This window comes from Suricata suricatta, chromosome 4 (assembly GCF_006229205.1).
Source record: "Suricata suricatta isolate VVHF042 chromosome 4, meerkat_22Aug2017_6uvM2_HiC, whole genome shotgun sequence".
In the NCBI taxonomy this organism is placed as follows: domain Eukaryota; kingdom Metazoa; phylum Chordata; class Mammalia; order Carnivora; family Herpestidae; genus Suricata; species Suricata suricatta.
This window is the reverse complement of record NC_043703.1, coordinates 154,372,065-154,393,957: the sequence shown is the minus strand read 5'-3', so window position 1 is coordinate 154,393,957 and position 21,893 is coordinate 154,372,065. Positions and strand designations below refer to the sequence as shown.

Here is a 21,893-nt window from a genome sequence, read left to right as displayed (position 1 = left end):
AAAGTGGAGATTGCACTTCCGAAATCCCTGGCTCATCCTCTTTAGTGAGCTAGGTCGATGCGGCAATAATTGTCTACAGAGAACTTGTGTCATGATCAGAGCCACGTGCACTGGGAAACATGGAATACCAGGGAAGGTTTGAATGAAGTCCCCTAGACATTGTGGGGGAAGTGGGGGAGTTTGGACATGTTCATATCCGACTTCTCCCTCTCCTACCCCCAAATCCACCCTCAATTTGTTCTCGGTATTTGAGGGTCTCTTGTGGTTTGCCTCCCTCCCTCTCTGTTTGTAACTATTTTTTTCCACTTCCCTTCCCTCATGGTCTTCTGTTCAGTGTTTCAAGATCCACATATGAGTGAAAACATGATATCTGTCCTCTGACTTATTTCACTTAGCATAATACTTTCCAGTTCCATCCACATTGTCACAAATGGCAGGATTTCATTCTTTCTCATTGCCAAGTAGTATTCCACTGTATATATAAACCACAGCTTCTTTATCCATTCCTCAGTTGATGGACACAGCTACTCTGGGAAACAGTGTGGAGGCTCCTCAAAAAAATTAAAAATAAAATTTATCTAAAGGATCCAGGAGTGCTGACCCAGAGCGGCACATGTACTCCAATGCTTACAGCAGCGCAATCAACAATAGTTAAATTATGAAGGACTCCCTTCCACAAAAGCGTCGCACAGGAGATCCACAATTCGCGGTTGGCCTTGAGCAAGGCATTTCAGCCTTTGGCTCTCAGTGTATCAATCTATAGAGTCACGGTGTTATATTTATGGTTAGGGCCCAGAATTCTGCAATTTGAAGAGAAACATGGCTGGATGGATTCCATTCAAATGGTATCTCAGAATACTGCTCACTTTGTTTTCAGTCAGCTGAAATGATGGAAGGTAGCTGGGAGGTTGGAGAAAATCCAAGTGACCAGTAGGCATGCTTCCTGGGAGGGGCTTGATCGATGCCATCTGGTCCAGCTGGTGGCCTCAGAGTTCCAGGAAGGCCTGCTTGGCCTTGTGGGTCTCTCTGGACAAGCGCTACCTAAACGGGGAGGAAAATGATGACCCCTTTCCTTTGAAACATTTCAGAGGCTTGTGTAAACCATTCCCAAATTTAGGTCCTATCAAAGGTTTGGATAAGGAACTCAGTGCTGGGGTTGACGACAGGTCAGCAGTCAGAGGAGTGGGCTCATAAGCCTATAAATCTCGTCCAAAGATGATGAAAACTTATTTTTGTTGTTGTTGTTAGAAGACTCTGTAGCTACATCCACTGGAGTAGAAATGAGGTGAAGCCAATGGTGAGGACAACGGTGTAGACTTTAAGGTAAAGCGATGTTATTCTTAGAGTGTGGGCTCAACCAGGTAGGACGTGGGTGACAGTGTGGGGAGACGTGGAGACAGGGCTGCCCTGGTATGCCGCACACCGAGACCCACAGTGAGCCACGTTACATGCAGCCCACTGGCTGTGCCAGAGCCACACAGAAACAGCCCATCAGTTACCCTTCCAAATTAATCAAAATTTTTCCTTAGAACAAAGGATTATCCTATATACCATCAGCCCATCTATCTAAACTAAGCCTTCTTAATACATGGCCATCTCCCACCTTCCCTCCAGCCACGTACTTCTTTGGGGTTGGGGTAACGACCGGTGTGTGTCAGGTGGGGCCCCACCTCAGCTGGTCCGCCGGTCACCGAGTCGCTGTGGCTTGAATCCGGTGTGAAGCTGTCGAAAAAGCAAAGTCCAGAACTTCCATCCGGGGCCTCCACCTTCAAGGACTCACTTCTGCAGGGGGAGCAATGCCAGGGAGTTACACATGGGAACCCTTAACCTCTGCACGGGGATTATCCTTTCTATGCTGGTTTTCCTGAGGTGTTGTCATCCCCGCCTTTGCTATTTGCTGTGATTGGCTCTATGCTAATTAGACATGCAAATGGGCCAACCTTCGTAGGTGTCAAGATCATGAGTCTCGTACTGTAACACTAATGAGTGGGGGGGTAACATTTCTTGGGCTCCCACTATGTATCTCACAGAGCCTCACACACAACCTCACGTAAGTCAACAACCCTGCGACATCAGCAGTAGAACCCTCATTTTACAGGCGCTCCACTGAGGTTCAGAGAGTGGAGAACCTCGCCTGAAGTTTCGGAACTAACTTGAGACCTCCCTCCTCCGTCCCGGGACATCTGCTCCAACTGTTGATGTCTCAAACACACCCTCCCTTTCTACCCACCACCACATCCCAAAGCCTTAATTGCTGTATCCTATCCAGAAAAGGTGGTTCCAAATAAAGGATGAGGAGTCAAGTTTCTCTGAGTCAAGGAGAAAGTACGTTAATTGGTCACCGCCAGAAAGAAAACGTGTACACAACACTCTTTGCTTATATACAGCTTTATTTGCAGTTTGTCTAAACCACTGAGAGTGATCAACAGGTGCACATGTGGCCTGTGGAGCATCGTTTGGCTGTGGGGCTCCCTCCCACCGGGCTGCTGAGAAACTCAACCATGCAGGCCCGGGCCGGGCTCACACCCAGTGCCGCCCAGCACTGAGTGCCATGCTGAAGGTTTGCAAGGCCCGATGCGTCCCCCGCACGGCCAGGAGGAGCGACCCAGCTTCAGCCCCATGGCCGGCCTCCCGCAGGTGTCTGGCCAGCCCCTCGGCGTCCCAGCGCCCCTGCTGCAGGCTGGCCAACAGGTGCTCAATGATTCGTGGGTAGAAGGGAGTGGAGATGCACTTTGCCAGCAGCCCGGCGTCCAGCAGCAGGGAAAGAAGTTCTTGGTCACAGTTGGAGTCATTCACCTTAAAGAAATGAAATAGGCAAAACATGAGAGGGGCCCTGCTCACTTCTTCTTGCCAGTGACCTCTTCATGCACACCCCCAACTGGCTGCCACCTTTCTGCTTTCATCATCCCGTGCCCTTCACCCAGGGCAACAACGCTCACGCCAAAGAGCACACACAGGGGTGTGAGGCTGGGGTCACATGGGGTCCCGGACATGGCCATGTGCCCAGTGCCCCGAGCCGCTGCCAGAGCGTCCAAACACCAAGGGCCAGAAACTGCCCGTGTGTCTCCGTCGAACCTGGAAGTCACGGATTCGGGAAATGAGGTGTCAGAGCGTTGGCTGGCATCATGGCCGGTCACAGAGCCAGGCCGACGCTGCACTCAGGCCAGTCTCTACTCCAGAGCCCGGGCTTTCAACAACCACAGCCACCACCCCACTGGTGCCTCGCCACGGCCCACTTTCTTTAACCCCAAACCTCTGTTGTACGTAGATGCACATCTTTCTGGAACAGGAAACCCTTTTATCTACTCCTGGAAGAACATATATCTGTCAGCCCCGGTGTTGTAAATAGGATGATGGACAGGAAGGCTTAAGGTTGTTCTTGCTTAAACCTCTAGAAAGCTCAGGACCAAACTTACCTCTTTAAGGCATTTTTATATAACTTTGGAGATGAATGTTAGGTAGCCTGTTTTATAGGCTCTTTCTGCTTGGATATTCTCTGTTTCCTCCCGGGTCTTGTCTGCTTAGTCTCTGTCTGGTTTTCCACAGGTTTGACACTTAGCGGATGCTTTTCTATTTTCTATTATTGCCCATATTTTTTTTATAGGCAATCAAGTCAACATTAATCACACATCAAAATCCCGAGCTCCTCATTTACCTGGGGGTGTCCTAAAACAGCTTCAGGACAGCCCTTCCTAACAGCACTGCTCATTTTCAGTAATTTTGGTTGTAGGGACCACAGAAATAATGTGGCATTTCAGAGCCAATTAACTAATGTTTGGTCCAATGATGTTATACAACTGTATACAGTGTGCATGTTCTATGACAAGGAGGAGAGGCTACTGAAGGTGAGGTCAGCTGGGACTACCGACTTCAAGAATTAAAGCAAGAGCAGTTCTGAGAATGAGCATCACGGCCCAGTGTTGGAGAGCGTCCATCTTTCCTGCAACGCAGTGATCCTTAAAAGCAACCAAAACGTCAGCTCCAAGGCCACGGTCTGGGTGGTGTTTTCCCTGCATCTCTTGGCCAAGCTGATTCCTCCTTCCTTATATGTGCTCTTCCTGCGAGAGTAATTTGTAGGTCCGTCACCCTAGTCAGACGGGGGGTTTCTTGAGGCCACAGAGCCTTCATCATCCCTCTAGTCCAGCATCCAGTTTAATGAACTTTTGTTACACGACTGGAGGAGCCCACATCACTGAATGCTGTCACCCGTTGTCAACGGCACATGGACATGCTAAGAGCGCCATCCCGGCAGGGGATCTGAACAGAGCCAGATTCTAGAACTGAAGAGGCTCTGCAAACCCTGGGCCCCTCACTCTTGTCCGCACGAGCACATGTAGCCCACCCTCCTTGGGCTCAGGGAGACACTTAGGCTGAGCTCAGTTTAGCATCTCTCGTTTTTTGTTTGCAGAGGCGAGGCAGCGGGAAAGGGAAGGGATATGGAAGATGGGCTTTGCTGCGGCAGGGGCACGAGCCCTCTCCCGTGGGGTCTGCTTATGGGTTCCGTGTCTCTTCTTTCCTCCCAGCTTCCCTCCGTCCTCTTCTCCGTAGTGAGGAAACTGGAGTCTTGGCCCCATGTGAGTCCTGCCCCCACCGGCCCCGTGTCTGCCATTTGCTGAGGGCCATTCATGTGCCAGCGAGCACAACCTTCAAGTATCCCTGTGGAACAGTTACAATCTCATTTGATGGAGAAGAAACCGGTCCAGTGAGGTCAAAGCCATGTGCCCGATGTCATGTGGCTGCTAAACGGTGAGAAGCCCTCATCCCTGACTAGGTCACTTGTCTATTATTTGTTCCCCTCCAGAGCAACGACCCTGTCTTCCTTGTGTACCCCTGCACCCCCCATGCCCAGAACAGCTTTGGCCACAAGCTAGGGGCTCGGCAAGGCGTGTGGGATGAATCCACGAGTGAGGAACCCTGAAGGGCTCGTCCTCTCCCTGAACGCTGCTGTCTTCCCGTGCCCATCTGTGTGAGCACACAGCGCGTCTGAGGTACTGTGCGTGTAATTTTTTGGTTCACCCTTAAAAACAAAGAATCCCTGCACTTAGCCCTCTAGGAAGGAACAAATGTGAGCCAGGACACTACAGGCAAATGTTTGATAAAGTACACAGATAAAAGGCTCAGAATCCAGACGCTGCAGGGCGGCACACTCTTGCTGGCCTGGATAAGTCTTCAAGGCGAGGACACCTTTATTATTCTTTCTGTTCACTCCTGAGCCCTCCCTCTGGGGGCCCGAGAGACTCCTAGGAAGGGAGGGATAGATTTTTCCAGCTGGAGGAAGAGAGGCATTCTGTCAACGCCCACAGCTGCTGTTCCTTTTGCTCCTCTCTTCCGTTTGCTTCTCTCCACTGCAGCGACAGCCTCAGAATCGGTTTGCTGCTGGATGCGCCAGTCTTTCAGATGGCTGCCCTGGCCCGGCCCGGGGGTGGGGGTGGGGGGCCAGGGCAGGTACCAACCCTCTCAAAGCTCTCGGTCTACTCCCTTGGCTAACTAAGAAAGCAGAAGACAGGGCGCCTGGGGGGCTCTGTTGGTTAAGTGTTGGACTTCGGCTCAGGTCACCATCTCCCGGTTCCTGAGTTCGAACCCCGCATTGGTCCACTGTGTTCCCAGCACAGAGCCTGCTTCGGATCCTCTGTCTCCCTCTCTCTCTGCCCCTCCTTCATGCTCTGTCTTTCAAATATAAGTAATAAAATGTTAAAAAAAAAAAAAAGAAAAAGAAAAAGAAGGAAAGCAAGCAAGCAAGCCTAAGGCAGAAGTCATGGAAATGAAATACAACTCAGAGGTTGCTGACCTGCACTGGGAGGTGGTGGCCAGGCCAAGGCCTGTGGGGGGAGGGGGCGCTGGGAGGAATTCTGGTTTCGCTTCTTGTAATCAGATTCTAAGAAAATGGAAGCGGCTGCCTTTGTTTCATTTCCTTTCTCTGACCTTGCACCTGGCTCTGGCTCTTTGCTAAAGGTACAGAATGGTCAGAGCATACTTTATAATTCTCACATACACAGAATATTCCATGGAGACGTTTATACTGGGCAGATTTGGGACAAAAGAATATGGAAAGAAAGACGGCCTTTGTGAGGACTCGTTCCAACAGCTGCATCTTAAAGGAGAGGAGCTGGATCAAGGGTCAGGGAAGAGATGGACTGGCCAAGGACACACACCAGGCCTCCTGCCTCGGGGGCGCCAAGGCCAGACTGAGTCACTGTCCTCAGGCTCGCAGAGCGCCCGGCGGCGCCCCAGACCCTCCCAACCATGCCAGCCACACTGCGTGCTGGCAGCTTAATGTGTTGAGCCTCGACTTTTCATTTTTCTTGTCTTTGACTGAAATTCTAACTTACAGTACTGCAAGTCTGGTCCTCACCCACCATTCATTCTAGCTCCGTGTAGCTTCCTCTTTGAAATTAAAAAAAAAAAAAAAAAAAACTGTGGAAGTAGTTTGAAAAAGCAAATCCTCTATATGTGGATCCCACAAGAAACTTACTTTACTCTCCCTTCCTCTCCAGGAATTCTCCACGTGCAGACTGTGTGATCTCCTTCACTCGCAATATGTTAAAAGATTTGTAAGTGCTTTTCCACAGTTTTCATTCTTAAAGCCTGTAATGGCTACAAAAACAGTCTACTAAATGGAGACAACAGTTATATACCTTCTCCTGTTCAAGGTATTTCAGCTGCTTTTAAATGTCTGAAATTCCTGAAGGACTACAAATGAATTTTTTTACGTATATGCTTTCTTCGAGTTCTAGAACTTAAATTATCGGCCTGGATTTGGGTTATAATACACATTCTAATCTGTTTGCAATTCTGTTTTTATGATATGTTTTATAGAAGTTTTACATTTTATAAGGTCAGGAAAAGAACCGCTCCTTTATGATTTTCTTCTATTGCTTTAAATATTAAAGGTTTTAGAATTCCTCTAAAGATTTGACACACACACACACTTTTCTGAATTTTTAACAATATGTAACTTTTTAATTGATCAAGAATTATTTTGGTATATAGTCTGTGGAAAATCACACACCTCTGACATTTGCTGGATTGGTGCTTTCAGAGGTTGAGGAAAAAAATATGTTCTGTCATTTCTGGACTCAGCTTTACGTTTGAAATAAATATGAGACAAGTCCAGGAGGGTCAGTTGATTTAATTCCTCTGATCAAATAACTCTGAATTCAGAGGCCGTCTGGTCTTGAGAAAAGAAGACAGACTTTGAGCGAGAGACCAATTTCCAATCCTGGTTTCTTAGCCAGAGAGCTGGTCGACCTTGCCAGGGACCATCTCTCTGGGCCCCAGATCCCATATCTGAAAAACAGACTCTCTCTGTGGATTACAACAGTCTGTGCTTTCAAGTGTCTAGCACAATGCCTAGTGCAGAGTTCAAGTTCAGCATACAGCCGAAGTTGGTACAGTCAAACAAACCAGGCATGAAGCATGTTCCAGAAGGGGAGGGCGTACGTCTATCATAAAATGAGTAAATGTTTGCCATCTCGGTCACTGGTTATTTCTTCTGTCAGTAATTAATTTTTGAGAATACAAGAAACTTTGCAGGTTTTGGGAAATAAATCTATTAAAGCACAAAGTGCTACTGTCTTCCAAGCCATTAAAATGTTATCTTCTTAATTCTGGTTTCAACAACAGGTAATGAACCTTCTCTGAATTAAAAGCTTTGATTTTATGGATCTGTACAAAACTAAGAGTAATTACAGGAATGAGGTAAGCTGAAACGCGGTAGCGTAATGTATGCAGGGCCTCAATCCAATTACTCCAAAGAAGATTATTTAATATTATTTCCCTGTTTACTGGAGGACAGGGCTCCTGTCTCATTCTTACATACACTGCTCCTAATGAAAGTTATTAAACATGGACTGCAAGGGCAGGAGAATAAAAGGGCAGCACGAGCGTGTACTCGGATGAGGACACGCTTGCAGGGCTGCTTTCTTTTTCTGTTTGTTTGAAAGATATTCAGACTCCACTTCTCGGCATAAATACCAGCCTCCCCTCACGTGGGATTTAACAGCATGCCTCTTCTGAAACCAAAATTAGGACAAGTCATCCAACCTCTGCTCTAGCAACGAGAGAGAATCTTTGAAAAGCCAAGCCCGATCGGTTATGAGCACAGCAGACGCTGCATCATGGGCCCCAGTGTGGCTGGTCCCACGCTCTGTCCTTATCCTGTTCCCACGTTCATTTCTTGTGCTGTTATTTCACACGTGAATCTGCGTGTAATTCCTTTAAACATAGGAGGTTATTTTATGTCATCTTTGCAAACGTGCTGCCTGCTCCTCACTCCTGCACACAGGAATGGGCGTGCACAACGGATGTTTAAAACCTCTGTTCACACTAAGTCAACCAACCACCAACAAGGCCTAGCAATAGAAGAGATTAACCTACGGGCAGTGAGCTGCCTGTCACCAGAGGCATCCAGCTGAGAACTGTGAGAAGGCAGTACTGCGGGAGCTCTCTGGGTGGTACTAGTTGGAAGCCTGGACGGAGTGAAGGAGGGGACAGAGAAAGGTTTCTTGGCTTTGCATAACAATGTTAATCCAAACATGCTTTCCTGAGCATCTTTAAGGCTCTCCCTCCTCCAACCTAGACACAGAGCAGTGTAAGCAATGTCCGTGGGCTCCAGTGCCTTCAAGGCAAGATGAAAGAAGGTAAGAATCACCAATACTAAGTATGTGAAAGGCTGTCCACAGAGGTCTCTAATTCTGAGCAACTCCATCAGGCAGGGCCAAGATCAGCATGTTCAAAGTAAAGTGCAGCTTTCAATCCGGACGTGTTCTCTTACCGTGAGGTTTATTAAAAAAAAATGGCCCAGAGCACCCTGGGAGGCGGTAAGCTCTCAGCCCTCAGCAGTGCTCGGTCAAGACCCAGGTGACCTGGTGGGTTTGAAAGCGGAAGCCTGAGCGTGGGCAGCTTGTTAGACCAGTTCAGAGCTGATATGATTTGAGACGCTCTCAGCAATTTCATTTCTCTGCAGAGACAACCCGTTTCCAGGATAAGACGGTCTGCCTCGTTACATGAAAACAAGAGGCATTATGGGCTTTGAGCACTGGATCTATGGGTTAAATTTCAGCTCCAGCTATTCCCAGCTGTATGGCCTTGGGGTCTGGGTTTTCATCTGTGAAACGAGAATGCGAACTTCGCCCAAGATTGGTAAGAAGATAAGGTGAGGATGTGCCTATTGCAATGCCGGGCAAAGAGCTGGCAGCAGAAAGACACGGGTTATCATCAGCTTCAGAGAGGCGTGCTTCATTAGGTGATGAGGTCTGTAACCGTTCCCGTGTAAGTGCCCGAATTCTCCTGTCACCAGGCACTGCGGTCCAGGACGGGTCCCGGGATGCAGGGTGTGGGCAGAGGTGGTGGGCAGAGAGGAGGAAGCAGCGAGGACAGAAGCTACAAGTCCGGAATCCCGAAATGGGGATTTTCAGGATACAGTGACTCTTAAAAATCAATGTCTGCCTACTCTGAGGAAATGAGTAAGTGAATTTCCCAGTAGAAAATACTCCAGAGACAAGATTAGAATCCTCCTTGGAGAGAAGGTTTTAGAGGTGAGCTCGAAGCTCACGCAGGCTGATGGACAAGGGAACCCAGCATTCCACACAGACGGCCCTTGACTTGCGACACTTGACAATTATTCAACTGCACAGTGATGCAAAAGCAACACACGTTCCATAGAAGCACCACTTCGATTCTGGATCTTTTCCTGGGCTAGCAACATGCAGTACGGTTCTCTCGTCGTGCCGGCTGGTGGTAGTGGCCACAGCTCTCTGTCAGCTCCGTGATCATGAGGGTCAGCAACTGACACAGTGACATGCCTTCTGCACCCGGACGGCTGTCCCCTTTCTCACTTTCAGGACAATCTTCAATAAATTATAGGACACATTCATACTCCATTAGAAAGCAGGCTCTGCTTTAGATGAATCTGCCCAACTGTGGGCTAGGAAGTGCTCTGAGCACGTGTGAGGCAGGTCAGGCTAAGCTCTGGGATTTGGTAGGTGACGAGCAGTGTGTTTTCGACTCACAATATTCCCAACTTGCTATGGATTTATTGGGAGGTAACCCCACGGTCGGCTGAGGAAGATGCGTACCATATCAGGGTTTTAATTATTCATCGACACTAAAATCGCTAAGAGAGACCGTCTCTTGCTCCAGGACAGAGGCTGCTGGCCATTTGTAAGAGGTTTCTTGCCAGATAAACATTAGAGGTTGCAATCTCAGAAGAGCTTCAAGGAGGAAGTGAAGAAACTCAGTCCAGTTGTCGGCATCAGCACTTACGCATCGTCCACTGAGCTGTAAACACCTGCAACGCTGTCACCCTCTTGTAGCCAAGAGAGAAATGATACACACCAACAGCAAGCACGTGGCGGTATCTTCCCACCAGGATGCACGTGCCGGGTGGGAGCCGCTGCCCACCACAGGAGTCCCTCCGTTTTGTCTTTTAATGTCAACGGGAACCACCGTCAACGAGCACAAGGGAGAAACCGAGGTTACTAACGAACTCAGGCCCTCTGCTAATGGACAGAGTGAAGAGCAAAATAAACAAACGAAAGAAAGAAACCAAATGTTACTATCTTTTTCATTGCAATACCATGTACAATTTAAAGATAGAAAAAAATTAATAAAATAAAATAAAAATAGCGAGTCAGGAGTCCTGTAGGAAGGCCCACTGAAACTCGGCCCTTAGAGAAGGGTCACATGACCTTGAATGGTGCTGGGAGAGCAATGATCAACTGGAGTAACTTCTTACTTCATCTATAGAGCGTTCTTGAAATGACAAAGGGACAGAGGTGCAGAACAGATTAGTAGTGGTCCCAGGCTGCTGGGGGGAAGGGTGCAGGTGGAGGGAGAAGGTGGCTGTGGCCACAACGGGTCCCACGAGGGGTGCCTGGGGTGGGACTGCTCTGCGTCTTGACTGTAGTGGTGGTGACACAAGTTCTATGGGACAGAACCGCACAGGACGTCACAGGACGTCACACCTGCTCCCACCGGACGAGCACCTGTAACACCACCGCAGTCTGAATAAGGCCGAGATCGGACCCGGGCTGGTCCTGGTCAGAGCGCTGCACGAGAGCTGTGCAGCAGGGCGCAATCCGGGAAGCCGGACGAAGAGGCTACGCTGTACACGGGAGACCACGACTGAGTGCGAATTTAAAATGAGTTCAAAACAAAGAAGTTAAAAATTTTTAAAAACTAGACAACCCTGCCACACCTGGGCTCCCTGGAGGGTGGAGACACCCAGCGCTTCTGTGAACACATTTTAAGGTTGCAGATGGGCCGGCCTAACGTAAACACTCGACCCTAGCGTGGGGAAGTTACAGGAAGTGTCCCTGCCAAACTCCCCCAGGGAAGGGTCTCCGCCGTCTGTAAGTCACCCATCCCAGCAACTGACGTCTCTGGTTGTGATTTTCACATCGGGAGGCCACAGAGGTTTTGGGGTGTCATCACCACAACCCTGGGCACACCACCCACCCGCAGGCTGTTCCAGAACCACGGGGCTCCAGCACTGCTGCCCGCCACACGGAAGCGCGTGGAGCTGACTCGGCACCACTTATGAGGGATTGGGTGTTGCAATGTTCCCACTTGGTCCGTTTTGTGACAGCCGGTGGTAGGGGTATGTGTGGAGTGTGTGAGCGTGTGTCAGGGGTGCGGGGGAGTGTGTCAGGGTGTGAGGTGTGTGGGTGTCAGGGGTGTGTGTGGGGTGTGTTGGGGATGTGGGAGTGTGTCCGGCTGTATGTGTGGAGTGTGAGAGCGTGTCAGGCGTGTGTGAGAGTGTCAGAGGTGCGTGTGGCGGGGTATGGGAGTGTGTGTGCAGCAAGGCCAGGCTGCAGTTAGGGAGCCTCAGTTCTAGCTGTGGTTCTGACAGATGCATTTGAGATGAAGAGTCTTTAAAATGAAACCTGATACGCTCGCCTACGGAATTGAGGATGCATTGAGAGAGATCTACGCGGGATGGATACGGGAGGGTGGTGGATAATACATCACTGTGGTCTTCTCGAAGAGGCCCAGGGCAAACTTAGTGGGAGTGCCTAAGCAGAGACACTAATACGGGGGACGACAGTGTGGAGAAGAAAAGCACTGAAAATACGCAGCCTTATTTTTCTTGTTTTTCCCTTCTTCCTAGTTTCTTACATTTGCAATAAAGAATGGGCTAAGCGGGAAAACCCACAGTAATTCTTGGTTTCTTGTCAATTCCCAACACAACGCAGGGTATATCTGAGCCCAGACGGACGGGGGGGTGCGGCAGACAGGTCCCCCGTACCCCCTACTAATGTCTTGTTTCCAAAGAGGCCCCTGCTAACGATCCATCCAAAGTGATAATGAAGAGTGGTCCAAAAAATATTTACAGAAGCTTTGTATTATTTCACAAATACTTCTCAGCGAATAAATGCATCAGATTTTTCTCATTTTGCTCATTATGACTATTTCCAAATCCAATTACTGTCTACTTTCTGTAACCGTATACCTAACTTTCTGTATCCGCTGTCATTAAATCTCTTCACAGTCTTGTCTGGCAAGTATGTACCTCGGCTCCAGAATTCTCTTTTCCTCTCTGGCTCCTAAAAAACATCCTCTTACATTTTTGTTAAAAACAAAACTAAACGTAATTGTGTGTGCACACACATGTGCATGAGTATACACACATATCTACATATCTAAAATTCTATCTGCGTGTGTAGTGTGTGTGTACACTCACAAAGACACACACACACTTTCCAATGAAAAAACGGTCTCCCTACGAAGCGTGTCAGTAAGGAACATACAGTGGAAATTCATTAAAACACAACCCTGAGCTACCTATTCCTAAAGTGGAAGATTTTAAAAGGGAAGCGAAAGTTTCTTCCTTAATCATGATAACAAGACAGCCAGCCTTGAGGGAGAAATCTCAAGCCTGGACTTCCGCCCGTCATTCCTCAAGCCGGGACCCAGTTCAAGGGCGCGGTAGTTTGCCAGGGGAAATAAGGGCCTGAGATTGCAGACGGTGCCCGTAAACACTACGAGCAGAGCCTCCGTCTCGCCTTTAATTAGCAGGTAACCAAACACATACACCCAGGCACAGAATCCTGCCTGATGCGACCGATTCCTATGACCCAAATTTCGAGGGGCGAGGACAAGGCCCCTCGTCCCGGGCCGCTCTGACATCTCCTGGAAGGGCACAACACACTGGCTTCTCGAGAGAAACCGCTTCATCGTCAGATTTGTACCCTTAGCACAAAACAGTCTGGTTCATGAGAGGAGCTTAGACAACGTATAGAATAAACAGATATTTACTCCTTAGACGAAACAGAAAGAGTGTGGTCAGAGGACAGTGTGGACAAAACAGTCTTGAATCAGTCATGGATGTCATTTCTGAGAATGACAACACTGATTCATTTCTCTGAAACCCGAGCGAGCGAGTCCCCCCGGGGATACCTTGCCGATGGCGGTGACGTGCTCCAGCGCCACTGCCTGCAGGCTCTGGTCCCGGCTCTCCAGGAGAAGCTTCAGGCCCGGGAGCAGCAGCGACTGGCCCAGCAGCAGGGAGCTCAGCTCCTTGACGCCCTGGAACCACAACAGTGCAGGTGAGCGAGCGCGTCCGGACGAGGCACTCCGTGTGCCAGGCGCCAGTCTGGCGGCGTCTTTCCACACCTTTCCTGGGAGGCGTGTGTCGAAATCACACACGGGACCACACTGATTTAGCGTTTGGACCTGCCTCACTGACTTCACCATATATTGTAACACCTTTCGGCGCTATCAGATACTCACCCGACATTCACCAGACATTGTGATTGGCGGCCACATGGTATCCCACCGGATGGACACAGGACTGTAATCTATGCTCCTAATGTCTCAGAGCCCGTTTCCTCACAAGTAAAATGGAGGTAATTAAAGCTAGTCTGCAGTTTTGTGCATGCATGTGTGTGTATGTGAGGAGACACTTAAATGATACAAATGATTACCGGTTGCTAATATTATCAACAAGATCCAGTTATCATCTGCAACAATAAAAATCAGCAACTTAAATATTTAAAAACCTGTTTAAAATTCTACTGTCAAGGTGAACAGAATGTTTCATGAAAAGTGTTTTCAAAAAACTAGAATTGCATTTAGATCTCCACGTATGCATTTAATTTTATTCTCAGCCCTTTATTATTCTGGCTGAACCTGTTATCAGAGAGCAAGAGTTTATATAAGATAATAAATGATAGTCCTTCACAACGAAAGTATAAGAACAAAGACAGTATGTTTACAAGCTCTTCCTCTCTGCTGAGCTCTATGCCCCCCGGCATCCTAACTGTAGCTACAATAGAAAGAACAGAACATCTGGACCAAGGACCAGCAGTGAGTACAACCCCGTTCTACAAAACAGGTTGATTTTGAAGGAACTAAGAATCCCTGCCCCCCGGGGCACTGGTCTTTGTCCTATGCTACTCCAACAGCAGCACCTCAGAGAAGAAGAACTCAAATTTATGACATTTTAATACTTTCTTTACATGATTATAAAGCCTAGACAAACAAGGGTGACACGAAGAAGCTCCTATTTAAAGCCCCCAGGAGAAAAGCGTCTTCAGAATCCCACTCACTGGGGTGTTCTTCCCTTTCTCCTTGGCACATCTCTGCTGGAAATCAGCAAGGCCTTCAGTTTCAGACTGGAAGGTCGTGCTGCGTGAACTTGGGTGGAAATGATCAATACCTGCAGGGGAGCACGTTTGTAAAACGGGCACTCCAAGCCTCATGGATCCTGCCTCACGCTCTGGGGGCCCTGAAGCACACAGTCCTAGAGAGGACCCTCCCCAGCCCTGGGGCCACGGAGAACTGCAGAGCTGCCCGCAGCAAGTATGTGGGCGGATGAAGCGCAGACCGTCGCCCACGAGGACTTCACGCAGCCGTCCTGCACCAACTTGCTTCTGTCCCCTGCCACCTTCTCCTCAAGGAACATCATAGCGACGCCTCCCCACCTGCCCATTCCTTGTTCCTCGCGCTCAGACCCTGCGGCCCAGGAGACCAGGCAGCCACTGCGGCCCAGGAGACCAGGCAGCCACGACAGAATGTTCTGTGCATCATGGCAGCCAGGAGCCTCATGCAGCCAGTGTGCATCTGGGATCTGGCTGCCACAAGTGAGGCTCAGTTTTTACATTTTTATTCCATTTTCCTTAAAGTTTTAATAACCGCACGTGGCCAGTGGCTACTGCGCCGGCAGTGCAGCTGCAGGGCTGAGTTCCTGCACAGCTCTGGGTCTGGGCGCAGGAAGGGACCTCTGCCCTTTCTCTTTCTGATGGACCCCTGTTGGTTCGTTGAGTCTCAGCTGGAAAGGGCACAGGAAAACGTCATCTCCCACACAGCCGCCTCAGACTTCTGACGTTCGGCAACTCCTACATTTCAATTCTACTTGGTCAATATTTCCCACGCTATTTGTCATCTTGCAATCCTGTAATTATTCATTTGTTCAGCTGCCTCACTTGAGGACAAGAATGTTTTCCCTTCTCTGTATTCCAAATGTGCTCAGTAGATACTATACCTAAAACTATTTGTGTATCATTCCCTCCCAGCACTCCTATTTGCTTACTCACGAAGTTCTCTGTAGCAGGTAAACAGGTATTTCTTGGCAATTTATGGCATTTAGAGTAAGCATATCACTCGGCTGACCTTAGCCCCATATGCCCCTCTGAGCAGGCACAATGGATAGATTATGCTCAAGTATGTCTGCCTGACTGTCTAGGACACGGTACTTAAAGGGACAGCCCATTCCCTTCATCCCCACTTCCCATCCCCTGACTACGTGCCCACAGTTAGAAGTTTGTTTCTTCTTCATGACTCTTTCGAATGCTTTTGTGTCGTGCCTGCTATTGCTCATGGTACTTGCTTACTTATGGCCATGATGGTGTTGCTGATGGAAATATACTTCCAAAGTATAAAGTCAAGGACATCCAAGAACGGAGGAGTTCTTTTTGAGCTACTGAGTTCTTTCTATCTCTAAGCTAACAGCTATTGGCTAAACACTGACTCAATATTTAAATACTATACTGGGTTCTTTGATATTTTCCCGTGTTGCAAGACGAGTTTCTCAGATTTACAGGGGGGATCTGGGAAGTCCTAAGAAAGGACGAAGTCACAAAGAGAACCAGAAAATACCTCACCAGCACCTTCCCAGCTCAAACCTGCCCGGCCATCAGGATACAGAACGAGAGGCCTTGAAGAGGTGCGTCTGGCCCAAAGCCAGGCCAGAACCCGGCACAAGCGTGATTTACGGTGATGCCCCCACGGCATGGTCCCTGTGGCTGATGGCTGTCAAAGAAGCAGGACCCGTCCATTAACAGTCCTCCTGTCCTTACACAGCCCTCCTGCTCATCCTCGGGTATCCTGCCCCCAAACGTGTGGCAGGGCCTACGTCAGGAGCAGAAGGCAGAGCGGTACAGGGATGCAGGTTGTCTGATCTGCTAATCAAATTCCAGACACTATCAAAAGTACCTCCACCATGAGAGAGAACAATCACACTGAGGCGTAGAGGCTGCAGACTGGCCAGGCTCACTCAGTAGCTGGGCGTCTATCTCCCAAAACCCTGACCCAGGGGACCTGGGCCTCTAACAGCTGTGCTTCAGCAAAACCAGGGACTTCCAGGGTCAGTCACAAATAGCTGGAACTTGAGAGTTTAAATCTGTAAATGCCAAGAATCTGTTTTCTGCTAGTATCTAACTCTGAATATCCCCCATTCCTGAAAATGCTTCCTCTATTTCCATGGATACAAGCTAAGAAGGATAGGGAACTCTCAAGACTGTAGACATATGATCTTTGAGCAACACTGATTTTATCTTTCTGGTAAAAGTTTCTATTAGCAAAACCAACATGGCGGGAAGTAACCAAGTGCCGTGAACAATGGGAATCATCGCATAAGGATACTCCGAAGAGTCACGAAGAACAGAAAAAATCTCTAACTATGGAAAATGTGGATGCAACACCCTGTCCAAGAGTTGGGCAAAAGTACTTTGTAAACCACAGAGTAGAGCAACCAAAGGTACTAGATTTAAAAAAAGTGAGTCGTGGATAATTTTACCACCAGAGTGATATTAAATATCATGCGCTTCTGAAATTAGACGACGTAATTTCCAAATGTGGTAAAATAAACTTAAGAAGACATTTCCATTTCTTAATTACAATGTTCCCTCCTTTGTAACAATTTTAACTCACATTTGAGCACATGTAACAATCAATAAAAATAGAACCTAACATTTGCAAGGTTCTTTTATTCACGGCATCCTCAGGAAAAAAAAAATCCATAAACATACCCAATTACAAGACAGAACTGAGGCAGCATAAGGAAAACAAAGAAAAATCATGTGGCAACACCATGCTTTGATAATAATTATCTCTCATCTTATCAAACTGGAACAGAGAAGCGATAATGACCTACTTCAACAAGGGCTTTAATCCAGTACCTTCCTCCCTGCCCCAAGAGAACTGGGGGCTGATGGAAAAGTCGTGGATTATGTGCTGTGTAAACGGATGGCCTCGGGTCACCCTCCTCACAGGCCTGGGGACCTTTGGGAATACTCAGACCTAGAGTCCCCTTGGAGATCACACGGTCTAACTCCTGGTTTGTTTCAGGGGCCAGAAGAGAGAGGTCCAGCATTTGATGCATTTCTCGTGGCCACAGCTCCCGTGGTGGCCCAGTCCAGAAAAGGAGAGGGCAATTTCATGCATCACCAGGGGTCCTGCTCTTCGGGTGCTCCCAGTCCCAACAAAGAACCAGGCTCCCATCCCCTTCCCTGGTGTGTGAGGAATCCTCTAATAGACGTGTGCTTCGGGTGCTGTGCTGTCCATTCTGAGTTCCTTAAAACCCTCGGGAGTCACTGGTCCGATGATTCCAAGATCAAGCGCGACCACTGTAAATAAATTATTGCTCCATTTGTCAAAGTGCCCCCGCCTGGCTGTAGTAGCGTATCAGGGAGCTGAATCATTCAATCACCAAGTCCTTTTTTTAAAAAAGGAAACGGAGCATAACTTACTATGCGTCTGTCAATAAAAAAAGAACAACAATGTCCTTTCCCTGCATGTCCTCGAAGGTCACCCCTAAACTTCACATGCAAGGCTGACAGCTCTCACTTCCGCTTTGGACACTCAGATGTGCTTATCGCCCACTGCCAGGTGGCCACCAGATAGAACACCTGTGACTGTTCCTGAACCTCAGTTACTTCACTAATAGTATGATGTCAAGGTCAAAGATGCAGTGGCCATGTTCTCGGCTAACTGACATTCCTCGCCTCAGAACTAACGGTAGTGAAACCTGAGCAATGAGGATATTTAAATAAACCAAATTCTCCAGGGAATGATAGAGACCTCAACACTCTTACCTCTAAAACACTGATAATCAAGAGCCAGCGCACTACAGGCTATTCTTGAAGGAAGTCTCATAGACAAGGGGAGAAAATGACAATGAAACTTACACGACCACATGAAACATACACATTCAATATGCAAACACGCCAAGCGTAGGAAGAATGGCTCACTTGGAAGCGTTTATTTTCCAAGCATCAAGTGGAGCCTCGGTTGGACGACCAGATCTGCTCCTTGGTGCCCAAGTGACCCTGAGCCAGACCTTTGCTCTCTGAGCCTCGATTCCATCAGCTCTTAAGTGAAGGTCAAGGAGCCTCCTCACCGTGGTCATGAGGGTTCAGTGAGATGATGGAAACGGAAGCCCCAAAGAGCTAGCAAACGCTCGTTGCTGCCATTACCACACACTTGTGATAGACAGGTTGTCCTAAATAATGTGCCCCAACCCAGGGCCAGCAGAACTGGCACTTCCGGCATTTGATCCTGACCTAACAAGGCAAAGGTGAGCCCTTCATTACGTACATTCCACCCACCCTGGTGAGGGCAGTAAGCTGTGTAGAGGCCCTGCTCCATGCGGGAGGGTGAATCCTGCCGCATGTGAGTAATGATCCACAGGCATGGTTCCCACCTTTCCGGTGCTCATAGCGCACAGGGTCACAGGTAAATAAGTAGCAGAGCCAGCAGGTCACATGCTGTGCTGTAAAGAGAAGTTGTTTCTGGTGATGGTTCTTTAAATATTTTATAGAAGACTGGGAGCCTGGGGGGCTCAGTCAGTTAAGGGTCCCACCTCGGCTCAGGCCATGATCTCATAGTCCAGGGTTCCAGCTCTGCGTTGGGCTCTGTGCTTACAGCTCGGAGCCTGGAGCCTGCTTCGGATTCTGTGTCTCCCTCTCTCTGTGCCCCTCCTCCATGCATGCCCTCTCTGTCTCTGTCTCTCTCTCTCTCTCTCTGTCTCTCTCACAAAAATAAAACATTAAAAAAATAAAAATAAATAAACATTTTAGAGAAGACTTGTGTCATTATGGTGGTTGGAAACCTTCCTGAAATGGAGAAAATATTTTAAAGTTCAATCAGAAAACACTTAGCCAGTCCCTCATTCAGAAAGCAATCCATTAACTGTACATCCATGAGAATATTTTCCTTGAGCGATTACAGTGAGGATTTGAAGAATCCTATTTACAATTTTTAGTTTCAAGTTTATCTCCTCTGTGGTAAGAATTTGAAAACCAACTGATCAATTTAGTGCCATTATCCAAATGCTTATGTTCAAGACGGGCAGAAGTCGCTCAAACAACACGCTGTGGAGGTCAGATTCACAGCATGGAGTTATAATTAATATGTGCTTACATATATAGGAAGCAAACGTCTCTGTGACAGCCAAATCATGGGTGGCACAGGGAAGGACGGCCGGGATGGAGGTGGCTGGGTCGTGTTTACGGAGGATACACGCTGTGTATCCCTTACGGGGTCTCACCACGACAGCGGCAGGGAGCGAGCGGTCAGAGCCAGGGTGGCTGGCTACCGGCCCAGGGGTGCTGACGCCCCCCGACCCCATCACCGGCTGGTCCAGGCAGAGACATCGCAGGGGCGGCTACCCAGGCCCCGCGGGACGTCAGCTCGAGTGAGACGTGAAAGGGCATCCAGAAGGACCTGGCAAAGGCGCTATGGTTCAGAACTGCGGCAGAGGGAAGACGACCTCAGCGCACCCTTCCAGTGCGGCTTTTCTTCGTTGGATCTGTTACCCATTAGGGGCCTTTGCCGACGGATAACTTCAGCCAAGTGTCCCTCAAGCACAAAGCACGGTCACTGGTAACTGCTTCTAATGAAGAGTTTGGGTGAGGACAAGGGACGCCCCCTCCCCCGGGAAAGCCACTTGAAATATCCACTTACTTCTGCGGGGAGCATCTGCGCGGTGCCGTATAATGAGCGGCACATTTTCAGAACCTCATTCCCCAGCCTGTCCCTGTCCTCCGTCGCACACCTGGTCAGCATGGCTGTCGCCAGTCTCACCCACGGATTGCCGGCGATGCTGGGCCTGAGGGAGAGACACGCGGGGCACCGGGAATGAATGATGCGCACTGTAACAACTGCACACAAAGTTTTTAGAGAGAAAAGAAATGCCACCTTTAAAAAAATTTTTTTTAAATATTTTATTTATTTTTGAGAGATAGAGACAGCATGAGCAGGGGAGGGTCAGAGAGACAGGGAGACACAGAATCTGAAGCAGGCTCCAGGCTCTGAACTGTCAGCACAGGGCCTGACAGAGGGCTTGAACCCACGAACTGTGAGATCATGACCTGAGCTGAAGCCGGACGCTTAACTGACTGAGCCACCCAGGCATCCCAGAAATGCACCTTTTGAAGCGAAATGCTTTGGGCAAATGGCAGTCACAGTGTAGACGCTGTGTTCCTTCAAGCCTGTCTTGTAGGAGGGGGGACATGTTACAGAGGCCACGGCTGGCTGGAGCATCGCCATGTGCCCAGTAGCGTGGAGGCCGTGGGCAGACAGAGAGCAGAGGCCGCCCTGGGGCCACGGCACCCCGGGCCCCCAGGCTGGCTCCCTGGCTTGCTACTCGGGTGACTCAGGGAAGTCACGGAAGCTCTCAGCCTGGTCATTCAGTGCTGGGGAAGCCACCCACCCTCTCTGGGCCTCGGTTCATTTTCATTCTGAAAGAGCAATTGAATGTGTTCCTTGCAAAACTGCGTTACTCAGTGAATGATGTTTGTAATTGTGCATTGCTGCTCTTAACTGCAGGCGCATTTCACTATGTGCTGCCTGAACACTGGCTTTTGTTTATCACACGATTATGACACACGCAGGGGCCAGGGCCGAAGGACAGTAAGGGCGCAGCAGATGTGGGCTTGCGCACAGACCAAGGAGGCAACAGCAGTGAGATCACACCGTGCCTGTCACAGCTTCCTTGTTTCTGAATCATGAAAGCATACATAAGTTCGCCTTCGGGTTCCCTCCTCCGGATGTCATGGCCTCACGTTTCATACAAACGTCACGATTTACATTTCGAGAGACCAGGTAAAGGTACATTATTCCATGGCCCTAGGAACAGGGTACCGATTTTACTTGCAACGTTTTAAAACAACTTTCCTATTTATGAAGAGTCTGTTGTCTCATTAGCATGGCTCTAGATTCTAGACACAGAAACCTAAGGATGGTTCTTCGCCTTGGAAGGCCTTCATCCCTCGTCCCTGAAGAAAAATGTCCAGTGTAACAATGGCAAAGGGACTCACAACACTAGCCTTTGGCAAAGCCTTTGTGTCTCAGCTCAAGCGAACAATGTGTGAAGACAAAGAGTCCTGCTTATTCAAGGTACAAACAAGCTCGGAGAGTGTCTGGTGGCCGGAGGACTCAGCCTCTGCTCCCCTCTCCAAGTCTGGTTCCACCCTCCTGGGTTTTCTCTGCCAGCCGCCTCACCGCAGCAGGAATGCTGGCCTGCCGAAGCGGGGCACCCCAACGGGCCATGTGGCTTTGGCCACAATTATCGAAATGTATTTTTCACCAGCCAGTTTCGATACACTGGATAGGAACTATAAATCTCCCCTAAGCACGAATCTATTATTCTTCCCATGTACCTCCCCACAGGG

At 48.9% G+C, this 21,893-nt stretch overlaps 1 protein-coding gene across 6 annotated transcripts in view; it reads right to left on the bottom strand.

Moving 5' to 3' along the window:
- Positions 1-2,370: 2,370 nt before the first annotated feature.
- The window catches only part of NBAS (neuroblastoma amplified sequence), a 315,339-nt gene continuing 295,816 nt past the window's right edge, over positions 2,371-21,893 (bottom strand). For all 6 annotated transcript variants that reach the window (XM_029938273.1, XM_029938274.1, XM_029938276.1 and 3 more), the window contains 3 exons: positions 20,185-20,329; positions 13,399-13,527; positions 2,371-2,796 (listed from right to left, as the gene is read on the bottom strand). In XM_029938273.1, the coding sequence (XP_029794133.1) occupies positions 2,521-2,796; positions 13,399-13,527; positions 20,185-20,329 (550 nt within the window). In that variant the 3' untranslated portion in view covers positions 2,371-2,520. The remainder of the gene's footprint in view (positions 2,797-13,398; positions 13,528-20,184; positions 20,330-21,893) is intronic.